A 12,500-nucleotide genomic window follows, 5' to 3' on the forward strand; every position below is an offset into this window, starting at 1 on the left:
TTTCAGGAAGGCCTTCGATTCCGTGAATCGTAATGTATTATGGCATGTTTTGCGTGAAAGTGGTGTGAATGGCAAATTATACAATGCTCTTAGAGGTGTTTATAAGTCAGTGCTTGCATGCGTACGTGAGAAAGGTATATATTCAGAATATTTTGATTGCCCAAATGGGGTAAAGCAAGGTTGTCTTTTGAGCCCACAAATGTTCTCCTTTTTTTATTAACGAATTAGCAACAGAATTGTCGAGAAAAGGAAGACATGGAATTCAATTAATTCCGGGAGCAATCGAGATATTTTTACTGTTATTTGCAGATGACGTTGTTCTTTTGTCTGGAACTGTTAGGGGTTTACAGAACCAATTAAATGCATTGAAAGAAGAAGCAGACTATTTGGGTTTAACAGTGAACATGGATAAAACTAACATTATTGTATTTAGAATGGGTGGACATCTGTCAGTGCACGAAAAATGGCTTTATGGAAATGAGGATGTTAAAGTTATAAATTCATATAAATATTTGGGAATGATATTCTCAACAAAATTAAGCTTAAATTATGCTTGGGAAGAATCTTGCAGGAAAGCAAAGAAAGGTGTTATTGAAATACTGAATTCATTAAAAAAGCTTAAGTCTATTGATTACTGTTTGTTTTGGAAAATGTTCGATACACAGATTGAACCTATACTTACATATGCAGCCGAAGTTTGGGGACTAAAGGTAAATTCACAGATGGAAAAAGTACATACTTATGCAATTAAACGTTTTTTAAATGTGCCAATTCATTCATCCAACACAATGTTATATGGGGAAACGGGTAGATATCCTTTGTATATAAGAACATTTGTAAAATGCATTAAATATTGGTTGAAATTATTGAAACTTCCACAATCACGTTTACCCAGACAGGCTTACGAGATGATGTTGTTACAAATGGAATTAGGAAAAGAAAACTGGACTTATAGTGTAAAAAAGGTTTTGTCTGAACACAGTTTTGGAATTGTGTGGATGTATCAGGAAGTGGGTAATGAACAGCAGTTTATATCAGAATTTAGAGATAGACTGATTTGTTCTTTTAAGCAAAATTGGCATTCAGATATGGAAAGCAAAGAGAAATATAGTTGGTTTTTCTCATTCAAAAGTATATTTCATACTGAAAAATATCTAACAGTCATCACAGATAAGTGGCACAGGTTAAATTATGCAAGATTTCGGCTACGGACATTTGGTTTCAATGCAAATAAATTGTGGTTTCAACCTGCAGCATCCACAGAATTGCCATGTCCTTTGTGTGCATCTAGTGTAGATGACGAAAAACATTTTGTTTCATTGTAAATTATACGATAAAGTAAGAGAAAAATGTACATTTTTTTAATCTCATCTAGCTAAAAGACATGATGTTTTTTCTGTTTTATCGTCTGATGATGAATATATCATACAGTCAGTAGCTAAATTTATCTCAGAAGCACAAAAAATAAGGCATAATCACAATGATCAGAACACACCAGAGTAAATGAGGAGGATATCCATATGTAAATTTTATTTTCTTATGTTAATTTGGTAAGGTAGATAATTGATATATTGAACTATTTCACTCCTAGAATGGGTGGTCGAGTTTGAATGATTAGTTTCTTTGTGTCTGTGTGTGTGTGTGTGTGTGTGTGTGTGTGTGTGTGTGTTCCGCTTGCTTAATGTATCGTGAGAGAGTTATATTTAGAGATTTTTTTTGTTTGTTTGTTTGGTGATGAAATGCTGTTAAGCAGAATGTTGCTTTGCATTTAAGGGGATTTAAGAATTAATCCCCCTCACCCCCTTGTCAATAGACCCTTACAGGTAATGACAATAAAAATGTCAAAGCGTCAAAGCGTCACTCTCTCTCTCTATATATATATATTTGCAAACACATGCACACAACACAAACAGAAACACACACAAAAGCACACACACAAACACACAAAAACAACCGCACACATTAACACACACACACACACACACACACGCGCGCATACACAAATGCACATACACACACACACACACACACATATGCACATGCACACACACGCGCATACACACACATACACACACACACACAAACACACACACACACAAACGCACGCACACACACACACACACAATAACAACACACACACACACACACACACACACAAAAATGATGCTGCATACAGTTCACATCAAACATGTTCATTCACACAGAGCAAACACGAACACACAGAGAGAGACACCAAAACAAGAACAAAGAAGGAAATGCAAAAGCCCTCCAAGAAAACCCTAACAAAGCCCCAAAGGGTATGCAGACTGACCAGAGAGGCAGCTTTGACCATGAACACAGAGAGAGAGAGAGACACCAAAACAAGAACAAAGAAGGAAAAACAAAAGCCCCCCCACAAGAAAACCCTAACATAGCCCCAAAGGGTATGCAGACTGACCAGAGAGGCAGCTTTCTCCATGAACACAGAGAGAGAGAGACACCGAAACAAGAACAAAAGGAAAAACAAAAGCCCCCCTACCCCCAAAGAAAACCCTAACAAAGCCCCAAAGGGTATGCAGACTGACCAGAGAGGCAGCTTTCTCCATGAGGAAGTTGGAGGCCCCGTGATGCAGCAGGTGGACGCTGTGGACAAGGTCTGCTACCTGGCTCCGCATCGTCGGCTGTCGTCATCATCATCATCAGCGTTAGCATCACTGCTAGCATCACCTTCATCGTCATCATTTACATCATCATCATCATCGTAATCATCAACATGTTAGCATCTTCTTCATAATCATGATTATCATCATCGTTAACATCAGCATCATCATCATGTTAGCATCACCTTCATAATCGTCATTAACATCACTGTTAGCATTACCTTCATCATCGACGCCAACATCATCATAATCATCATGTTAGCATCATCTTTATAATCATCAATACGTGTGTGTGTGTGTGTGTGTGTGTGTGTGTGTGTGTGTGTGCGCGCGTGCGTGCGTGCGTGAGTGTTTGCTCACGTGCAAGCATGTTCATCATTCTTAGCATTACCTTCACCACCACTGATAGCATTATCTTCAAAATCATCATCATTGTTAACATCAACTTCATAATCCTCATCATTATCATCATCATGTTAGTATCACTTTTCATAACCATCATCAACAATGTCATTGTTAGCATCATGTTCATCATCATCATCATCATCGTCATCATCAACATCACTGTTATCATTGCCTTCATCATCAAAATAATCACTAACAACATCCATGTTATCTTCAACACTATCAACACCATTGTTATCATCAACATCATCATCATCAGCATCATTGTCATCATCATCTTCATTATCATCATGATCAACATCACTGCTAGCATATCAACACCATCATCATACAGACTGGTAACATTCTCATCATCGACATCATTATCATCAGCATCATCACAATTATCAAGATCATCGACTATTGCATCAAGACTGGTAATAAACCATTCTCATCACTGATATCATCGTTATCCTCAAGATCAGAAGCATTATATGAGCACCGCAATTTTATCAAAGTCAGCAGTACGACTGTGGTACACTGTCATCTAGGGTAGCGCACTGAACATTCAATGCAAGTACAATAATACCTGCAGTGACAGCGATAACTGGTTTGTATTGTGTTGTGTTGTGTTGTGTTGTATACTGTAGTGGGTTGTTTTGCATTGTAGTGTGGAATGGTGGATTGGATTGGATTGGATTGTGCTCTACTGGACTGTGTTGTGTTGTATTGTACTGTGTTGTATCACATTGTATTGTATTGTACTGTGCTGTATTGTATTGTTTTGTGTTGTGTTGTATTGTTTTGTATTGCACTATACTGTTTTGTGGTGTGTTCTATTGTATTGTATTGTATTGTGCTGTGTTTTATTGTATTGTACTGTATTGTATTTTGTATTGTATTAAATTGTACTGCACTGTACTGTCCTGTCCTGTATTGCATTGTATTGTATTGTATTGTGTTGTGTTGTGTTGTGTTGTGTTGTATTGTACTGTGTTGTATTGTGTTGTATTGTGTTGTATTTTATTGCATTGTATTGTATTGTGTTGTATTGTATTGTACTGTTTTGTATTACATTATATTGTGCTGTACTGAATTGTATTGTACTGTGTTGTATTGTACAGTATTGTGTTGTATTATACTGTGCTGTATTGCGCTGTGTTGTGTTGTATTGTATTATACTTTACTTCAGCAAATACAGATTTGTTTTACATGAAAACCCAGGCCACCCCACCTTGGTTGTGCATGATGCCCTTTTCTTGCGCCCCCTTTTCAAAAAAATAATCTTTGAATTATTTTATTCTGTTTTATTTTTTTGTCAGCCAAGTGTATGTGTTTTACTATCCAAGTGGATCATCCAACATAGCTTTACCAGGGACTACTCTCTTGTTGCCATGAGTTCTTTTACATGCCCTAAATGCACCCTGCATATGGGAACTTAGTTTATCGTCTAAACTAAAAGACTGGAAAAAAAATATTGTGGCAACTTAAAGACAGGAACAACTAATTTCAAAGACATGAAAAAAAAAAGAGTGTAACAACAATAATGGTAATGTGTGTCTTCATCATCATGTACATGTATGTAACGGCGATTACAAATGGTCAATGCAAACTGATTTGATCAATTATGTGTGTATATGCATGCACATGTGTACAAGAGAGAGAGAGGGAGAGAGAGAGAGAGAGAGAGAGAGAGAGAGAGAGAGAGAGAGAGAGAGAGAGAGAGAGAGAGAGAGAGAGAGAGGTTGATTTTACTGGTGCATCTCTGTCACTTGCAGATGAAGATTTAATTTTTTGGTCTAGGGTAACTGTTTCAGGTTCAAGCCCAGTTTACAGTGTACCTTTCGCACATATGTGTACACACAAACGTCTTGACAGAACATCAAAGGATGGAGACAACTAGGATATGATCAACATCAACATCAACAACATCAATGGAGGGAGACAAGCCAGGACATGATCAACATCAGTGGTGGGAGACAGCCAGGATACGATCAACATCAACAACATCAATGGTGGGAGACAAGCCATGACATGATCAACATCAAAGGAGGGAGACAGCCAGGATACGATCAACATCAACATGATCAACATCAGTGATGGCAAACAGCCAGAATATGATCAACATCAATGGAGGGAGACAAGCCATGACATGATCAACATCAATGGAGAGACAGCCATATGTCATGATCAACATCAATGGAGAGACAGCCATGTCATGATCAACATCAACAACATCAATGGTGGGAGACAAGCCAATGACATGATCAACACCAATGGAGGGAGACAAGCCATGACATGATCAACATCAATGGAGGGAGACAAGCCATGACATGATCAACATCAATGGTGAAGAGACAAGCCATGACATGATCAACATCAATGGAGGGAGACAAGCCATGACATGATCAACATCAACAACATCAATGGAGGGAGACAAGCCATGACATGATCAACATCAACAACATCAATGGTGGAAGACAAGCCATGATATGATCAACATCAATGGAGGGAGACAAGCTATGACATGATCAACATCAATGGAGGGAGACAAGCCATGACATGATCAACATCAATGGTGGGAGACAAGCCATGACATGATCAACATCAATGGAGGGAGACAAGCCATGACATGATCAACATCAACAACATCAATGGAGAGACAGCCATGACATGATCAACATCAATGGAGAGACAAGCCATGACATGATCAACATCAATGGTGAAGAGACAAGCCATGACATGATCAACATCAATGGTAAGAGACAAGCCATGACATGATCAACATCAATGGTGAAGAGACAAGCCATGACATGATCAACATCAACAACATCAATGGTGGGAGAGAAGCCGTGACATGATCAACAACATCAACAGTGAGAGACACCCATGACAATATCAATGGAGGGAGACAAGCCACGACATGATCAACATCAATGATGAAGAGACAAGCCAGGACATGATCAACATCAACAACATCAATGGTGGGAGAGAAGCCGTGGCATGATCAACAACATCAATGGTGAGAGACAAGCCATGACAACATCAATGGGAGGAGACAAGCCATATGTATGTATGTATGTATGTATGTGTGTGTGTATGTGTGTGGCAGCCAACAGCCCTGACAGCAACATGGGGGTGATGTCATCACAACAGCCAAGAGTAAGTGGACAGCCCCACCCCCCTCCCAAACCCCACCCCCCCTCCCGCCCGCAAAAGAACCCCTAAACAAACCAAACCCACAGGTCTGTATGAATCACAGGACAAAATTCCACAGAACCTATGTGGGACAGAACAGAATATTCTCCTCTCCCTTCACACGTAAGTGCCTCCGGTCACTCGCAGCCAGTTCAAATGCCCATTCTGTTCTCACAGTGCAAGGTTAAGGGGCTGACAGCCAGTTCAAATGCCCGTTCTGTTCTCACAGTGCAAGGTTAAGGGGCTGCTTACATGACACTAACAAGAGAGGCAAGACCTTCAGGACTCACTTGTGACACGCGCTGTATCCAGTAAAGGAATCATGAGGAAAAAAAAGAGAGAGAGAAAAAAAATTCGTTAAAATGGGTCCTGTACTGAATACTAATAAGCTTTGAAAAACAACAACAACAACAACAACAAAACAGGCATGCTAGCAGGATCGACCCAAGGATGTTCTGTTCGGAAATAAGTAGTCTTATTCCCGATGCTACGCCGCATCTGACGTCACTCGACCAAATTCAATATCTGATGCTATGGGTCTTTCTTAGCGCAATAAAAATATTATTGTATTTGAGGTAATAACACCTTCTAAATCATGTTTTCTTGACGTATCTCGATTACTTAAGAAATTCCTTTAATTCGGCCGAAAAGGAGACGTTGGCATCACCTCAGGCACATCGCAACATGTATAGATCTGCACAAACCAGTCTGACAACAGGCTGACCAAAACTGAAAGAAACATTCAATTCAATTTTTCTTTTATGTTCATTCCAGTCAATTCAGTATCCACTTTAGAATAGTCATATGGAGCAAACACGTCGATGGTATAGCAAGTGTCACTGTATGCGTTCTGTCGAGAATCTGTATTTCTTTTCTTGTAACTGCTAACAAGAAATACGATGTCGTGCTATCTTCCCAAACACAGCCTCCGTTCTGGCAAATGGGAAGTGGGATTACGGAATTTTTGGACTGGGATCAAGCGTCAACAAAATAAACCGTTAATGATCCGGAAATACCAGCTTAATTTGGAAGACTTACAACCTATCATTGGCATGACTGTGAAGATTTTTCTTCATGCTACTATGTTTAATCCAAATTTGGTATCGTCAGACAAAGTATCTCCAGAGAAAATGAATATGGTTAAGTTTACCACGGACATACACACACACACACACACACACGAATGGACACACAGATAACCAAACACCGGGTTATAACACAGACTCACTATTGAACACAAGTGAGTCAAAAATGGCCAAAGCCCATTTTGCAGGCATCAGAATGACAAGGATGCCATGGCTGAACCCGTTAGGCTTTAAGTGGACTTCGGATCCTGTATTCATTCGTCCAGTGTTCTGGGTTCCAGACATGGTGTTGTGTCCCTTGGGGGAAAGGGACTTCACTCTGATTTTCCTCACTCCACCCAGGTGTGAATGAGTTACCTGACTTCCGTCTGTGGAAGGTTAAAGCGGCACAGGGAGAGGACTAGGCCCCACCATTAATGATCCGGAAATCCAGTGGAGTGATGGCCTGGAGGTAATGCGTCCGCCTAGGAAGCGAGAGAATATGACCGTGCTGGTTCGAATCACGGCTCAGCTGCCGATATTTTCTCCCCCCTCCACTAGACCTTGAGTGGTGTTCTGGATGCTAGTCATTCGGATGAGATGATAAAGCGAGGTCCCGTGTGCAGCATACACTTAATGCACATAAAAGAACCCATGGCAACAAAAGGGTTGTTCCTGTCAAAATTCTGTAGAAAAATCCACTTCGATAGGAAAAACAAATAAAACAGCACGCAGGAAAATCTTTAAAAAAAAGAAAAAAAAAAGAGGGTGGCACAGTAGTGCAGCGACGAACTCTCCCTGGGGAGAGCAGCCCGAATTTCACACAGAGAAATCTGTTGTGATAAAAAGAAATACAAATACAAAATGCCTTCCTATGCCGAACTCCAGACGCCACGGATATGAATTCGCAGCCACTAATGCCCATCAAAGCAACTTAAGCTGACCAGACAGTGCATCACCACAGACAACTTTTGTCGACAAGGAGGGGCTATGTTGATAGGACCATTTTTCACAGTGTAACAAAGCTCGACAGCTGCAGCCAGTTTCCCACCAATAGAACAATGACTAACCTATGCCCCCCTGACCAAGCTTGAAGTGAACAAGTCCATAGTGTTGTTTGGACATGAACTGAAGCCTTCGACCGAGACTGTGAGAGCACCGTTTCTAAAAAGGTTTGGCGTCTGGGAGTATTTTTCACACAGGAACTTTGCAGTGAAAGAGTTAACCTAAGAACGACTGCAGCAGACCCAATAAAGAAATCATATTTTCCCACTGAAGAACAACTACAGGATATTAAAAAAACAAACCCCAAAACAAAGCCCAGTAAACAACAGCCATCATAAAAAAAGAAAAGAAAAAAGAAAAGCCACACACACACACACACACACACGGTTTCTACTTCTCACAGGGAGAAACAACAGCACCACTCGTCACACAACACAGCACACAACAACAGCACCACATGCACACACAGCACAACATGCTAAAGGCATCAAGGCCAAGAACACAGACCTGATAGGTTTCACTATCAGAAGAATCAAGCTGGCACAGACAAAAAAAAAAAAAAAAAAAAAGGAGAAAATCCAAGATATAATAAAAATGCCAAAAAAATCCCTGCAGCCAAGGATTGCAAAATGCTTCGTAAACTCAGTAACATGTATTGGCCATTCTGTATCATATTAACTCACTCCGGACGTATAGTTTTCTCCCTTGCTTTTCCCTACAGACGACCCATTTGTTAGGGTTAGGAAAAAAAATCACCAAAAAAAACAAAACAAAACATAAAGTAACTCAATGAAACTCATTGTACTTGACCCACTGACCCCTCTCCTCACGTCGTGTGAACGCCTACCCCCCTCCCTCTTCACTGCTCTCAGAAGCTGAGTCACCATCAGTTCCTTTTTGCTGGTAGCTTTCCTCACTGCAGATACTTTATTCAACGTCTTCATCATCCACATTGATGTCAAAACCTTCAGTCTGAAGCATTTCAATCACTTCAGCAGCGGTAAAAGCCGCTGTCGTGATCTAGTTTGCTCCAAAAATTTCCACTTGTATCGCCTGCGACGCCCTTTTTGATACGTATGCAAATTAGCTTGGCATGTGGGGTCCTGAACTCGCTGGCTCGCTGTGGAGTGTGCTGTTAAGAAATCTCATGAAGAAACTTTCCATTCAACCCTTGACACGTTCGCAATGCCCGGTGTAGCTGCGATTGTTGTACTACCCCATGAGGAAAACATGGAAGATTTTTTAATTGTTGAAACCGCTATAGTTTTCCATCATCCAGAACGCTACCTTTCGTCAGGAACGCTATAGCGTTCCATCGTCCGGAGTAAGTTAATCCAATGAACAAAACACATGAAAGAATTTCAGAGTTCAACAGACGTCAGTAGCGACACTGCAGCCCTGTAAGGGCAATCCATACACTTCTTTTTCACTCATGGGCTGCAACTCCAATGTTCACTTGAATGCATGAGGGGGCTTTTTTTACATGTATGATCATTTTAACCACGTAGGAAGCCATTTTCTGAGGTGTTCAAGCTCAGTATGTTCTTGTTTCCATAAAAAGAGTGAGAGAGAGTGAGTGAGAGAGAGAGAATGAATGTTTTTAACTGAGAGAGAGGGAGAGAGAGAGAAAGAGAGAGAGAGGGAGAGACATAGACAGAGACACACACACACACACAGATAGAGATAGAGAGAGAGAGAGAGAGAGAGAGAGAGAGAGAGAGATCTCATGTCATTTCCTTTGTGAAAATATGATGACCTCTGCTCAAATCTTGCTCATTTCAGTGGCTAACCAACAATAACAAGTTTAATTAACCCTTTCGCTGCCAGGAAAATAAGATTTAAGTGAAATCTATTTGCCAGGGTTTTTTTTCACAAAAAACGGGTATAAATTTTCCAAAAATTCTGTGCTCTTTGTTATTGGAGAAAGACCCATAAAAGTATATATTTTCTGAAAGGTAAATGAATAAAGAATACAAAACACATGCTGTTTTCCCATTTTATATATTTTTAGTGACATGCTGTTGTTTTGAAATCAGTTTTGTTTTTTGTCACATTTTCAACTTGTTCATTACAAACATTAGTCAGGTAATTTGCACAAAAACATCATATTTTCTGGACAAATGGATATCTGCAAACACAAAATCATACTAGAACAACCACAATATATATATATTTTTTAAGAGATAGATACACAATACATTGTGACTTCTCCAAGTGATAAGATGGATGTGAGGCCACGCCCCCTCAGTCTCCACCCCCCCTCCTCCTCACCCCTCTCACACGGTCACTTGATTCAGTTCTCATCAGACTGCATTGGCTGCGTGCCAAGAATATCGCTCTGCTGCTAATTCGGTCATCTGTCGTCCGCTAACATCTGTACAGCCGGCATCACTCACTGACAGTCGCATCTTGGCCACTCTCTTGATTACTCCCTTTATTTTCTATCAGATCGTCCTATAAATGTTCATCACTATCTTCTCCTTCGAATTTACGCTTCAATTCTTTCTGAGCATCAGCTAAAGAAGGAAATCATGGTTGATTTAGTTCATCACGATCGCATGTCTTGAGCATGGCATCAGTCCGACATTTTGTTGAGCGAGCGAGGAGAGAAGTCAGGCAAACACTTGGACAGTGACCCAACCAAAACGTTCAAATAAAGGACTGCTTCATGACGTAGATGGGGTTTCTAGCTATGAATAGAATCTAGAGAGATTCCCCAGGCTAAAGCTACCACTATTTTTGCCAAGGAAGTGAATGCAAACCAGGGAAAAGTCAGAATATTTCGATGACGAGTTATCTCGTCATGCAGGCAGCGAAGCATACATGCTTGCCATGACGAGTTATCTCGTCATGCAGGCAGCCTAGGGGTTAACAAAAATGGGTACCCTATCGTTTCACTGACAGACAGACAATGAAACCATCACAAACACGTCTCTCACACCTATAGGAACCTGACTCCGTCACAAATTAGGTCTTGTTCTCTTGATCTTTTGGTCTGTCTCTCTCTCTCTCTCTCTCATGCACACGCACACACACTCACACAGCAACTTGACTGGCTCATAATTAAAGCTACAATCAAGGTATCTGTCTCTATGTCTCTGTCACATCTACATAAACTTGACGAGGTCACGATTAGGTACTCTCTTCATCTGTTCGTCTGTCTGTCTGTCTCTCTCTCACACACATGCACACACACACACACACACACACTCACATAGCAATTTGACCGGGTCATAATTAAAGCCACAATCAAGGTCTCTGTCTTTAAGTCTCTGTCACATCTACATAAACTTGACGAGGTCACGATTACATGTGGAGTGATGGCCTAGAGGTAATGTGTCCACCTAGGAAGCGAGAGAATCTGAGCGCGCTGGTTCGAATCCCGGCTCAGGTGCCGATATTTTCTACCCCTCCACTAGACCTTGAGTGGTGGTCTGGATGCTAGTCATTTGGATGAGACGATAAACCGAGGTCCCATGTGCAGCATGCACTTAGCGCATGTAAAAGAACCCACGGCAACAAAACAGATGTTCCTGGCAAAATTCTGTAGAAAAATCCACTTCGATAGGGAAACAAATAAAACTGCACTCAGAAAAAAATACAAAATAATGGGTGGCGCTGTAGTGTAGTGACGTGCTCTCCCTGGGGAGAGCAGCCCGAATTTCACACAGAGAAATCTGTTGTGATAAAAAGAGAAATACAAATTATGGTCTCCCTTCATCTGTTGACCTGTCTGTCACAATTAAAGTCACAATCAGTCCTCTCTCATACCTTTAGGAACTTGACTGAGTTATGGTTAACTTCTCTCTCTCTTTGTTGGTCTGTCTGTCTCTCAAGCAAACTATGTAGTAGTAGTAATCGTTATGAAACATACCATTCCTTTAAATCATTGTTGCAGCAAAAAAAAAAAAAAAAAAAAAAAAAAATTATCTGATCTTACCATTTCTAAATTCAGGTCATCTTTCATTAAATTCTGATTTTGGAGTAAACAAACTTAATGAGCGTTATAAGGACAGCTGGAGAAACTGTGTATTTTGAGGAGGGAATGAAGATGAAATTCATATCCACAATATGATGTTCCAAGAAAGAAATACTTATCCAAACATATACACCAAACATAAGCACAGGTTAAGGATTCCCCAATCTAGATATCCCCTTGCTTCTAAACGACTACAGCATTGTGACAAGAGATGTAGCAATGTTTTTTTGT

General features: G+C 40.4%; 1 protein-coding gene across 8 annotated transcripts in view; it reads right to left on the reverse strand.

The window, feature by feature from the left end:
• The window catches only part of LOC143275352 (diacylglycerol kinase delta-like), a 314,465-nt gene that overhangs the window by 7,033 nt on the left and 294,932 nt on the right, over window positions 1-12,500 (reverse strand). For 7 of the 8 annotated variants that reach the window (XM_076579393.1, XM_076579395.1, XM_076579399.1 and 4 more), the window contains 2 exons: window positions 8,798-8,827; window positions 2,565-2,660 (listed from right to left, as the gene is read on the reverse strand). In XM_076579393.1, the coding sequence (XP_076435508.1) occupies window positions 2,565-2,660; window positions 8,798-8,827 (126 nt within the window). The remainder of the gene's footprint in view (window positions 1-2,564; window positions 2,661-8,797; window positions 8,828-12,500) is intronic. The other variant, XM_076579394.1, reaches the window with a different exon arrangement.

The sequence above is a fragment of the Babylonia areolata genome, chromosome 30 (assembly GCF_041734735.1).
Source record: "Babylonia areolata isolate BAREFJ2019XMU chromosome 30, ASM4173473v1, whole genome shotgun sequence".
In the NCBI taxonomy this organism is placed as follows: Eukaryota; Metazoa; Mollusca; class Gastropoda; order Neogastropoda; family Buccinidae; genus Babylonia; species Babylonia areolata.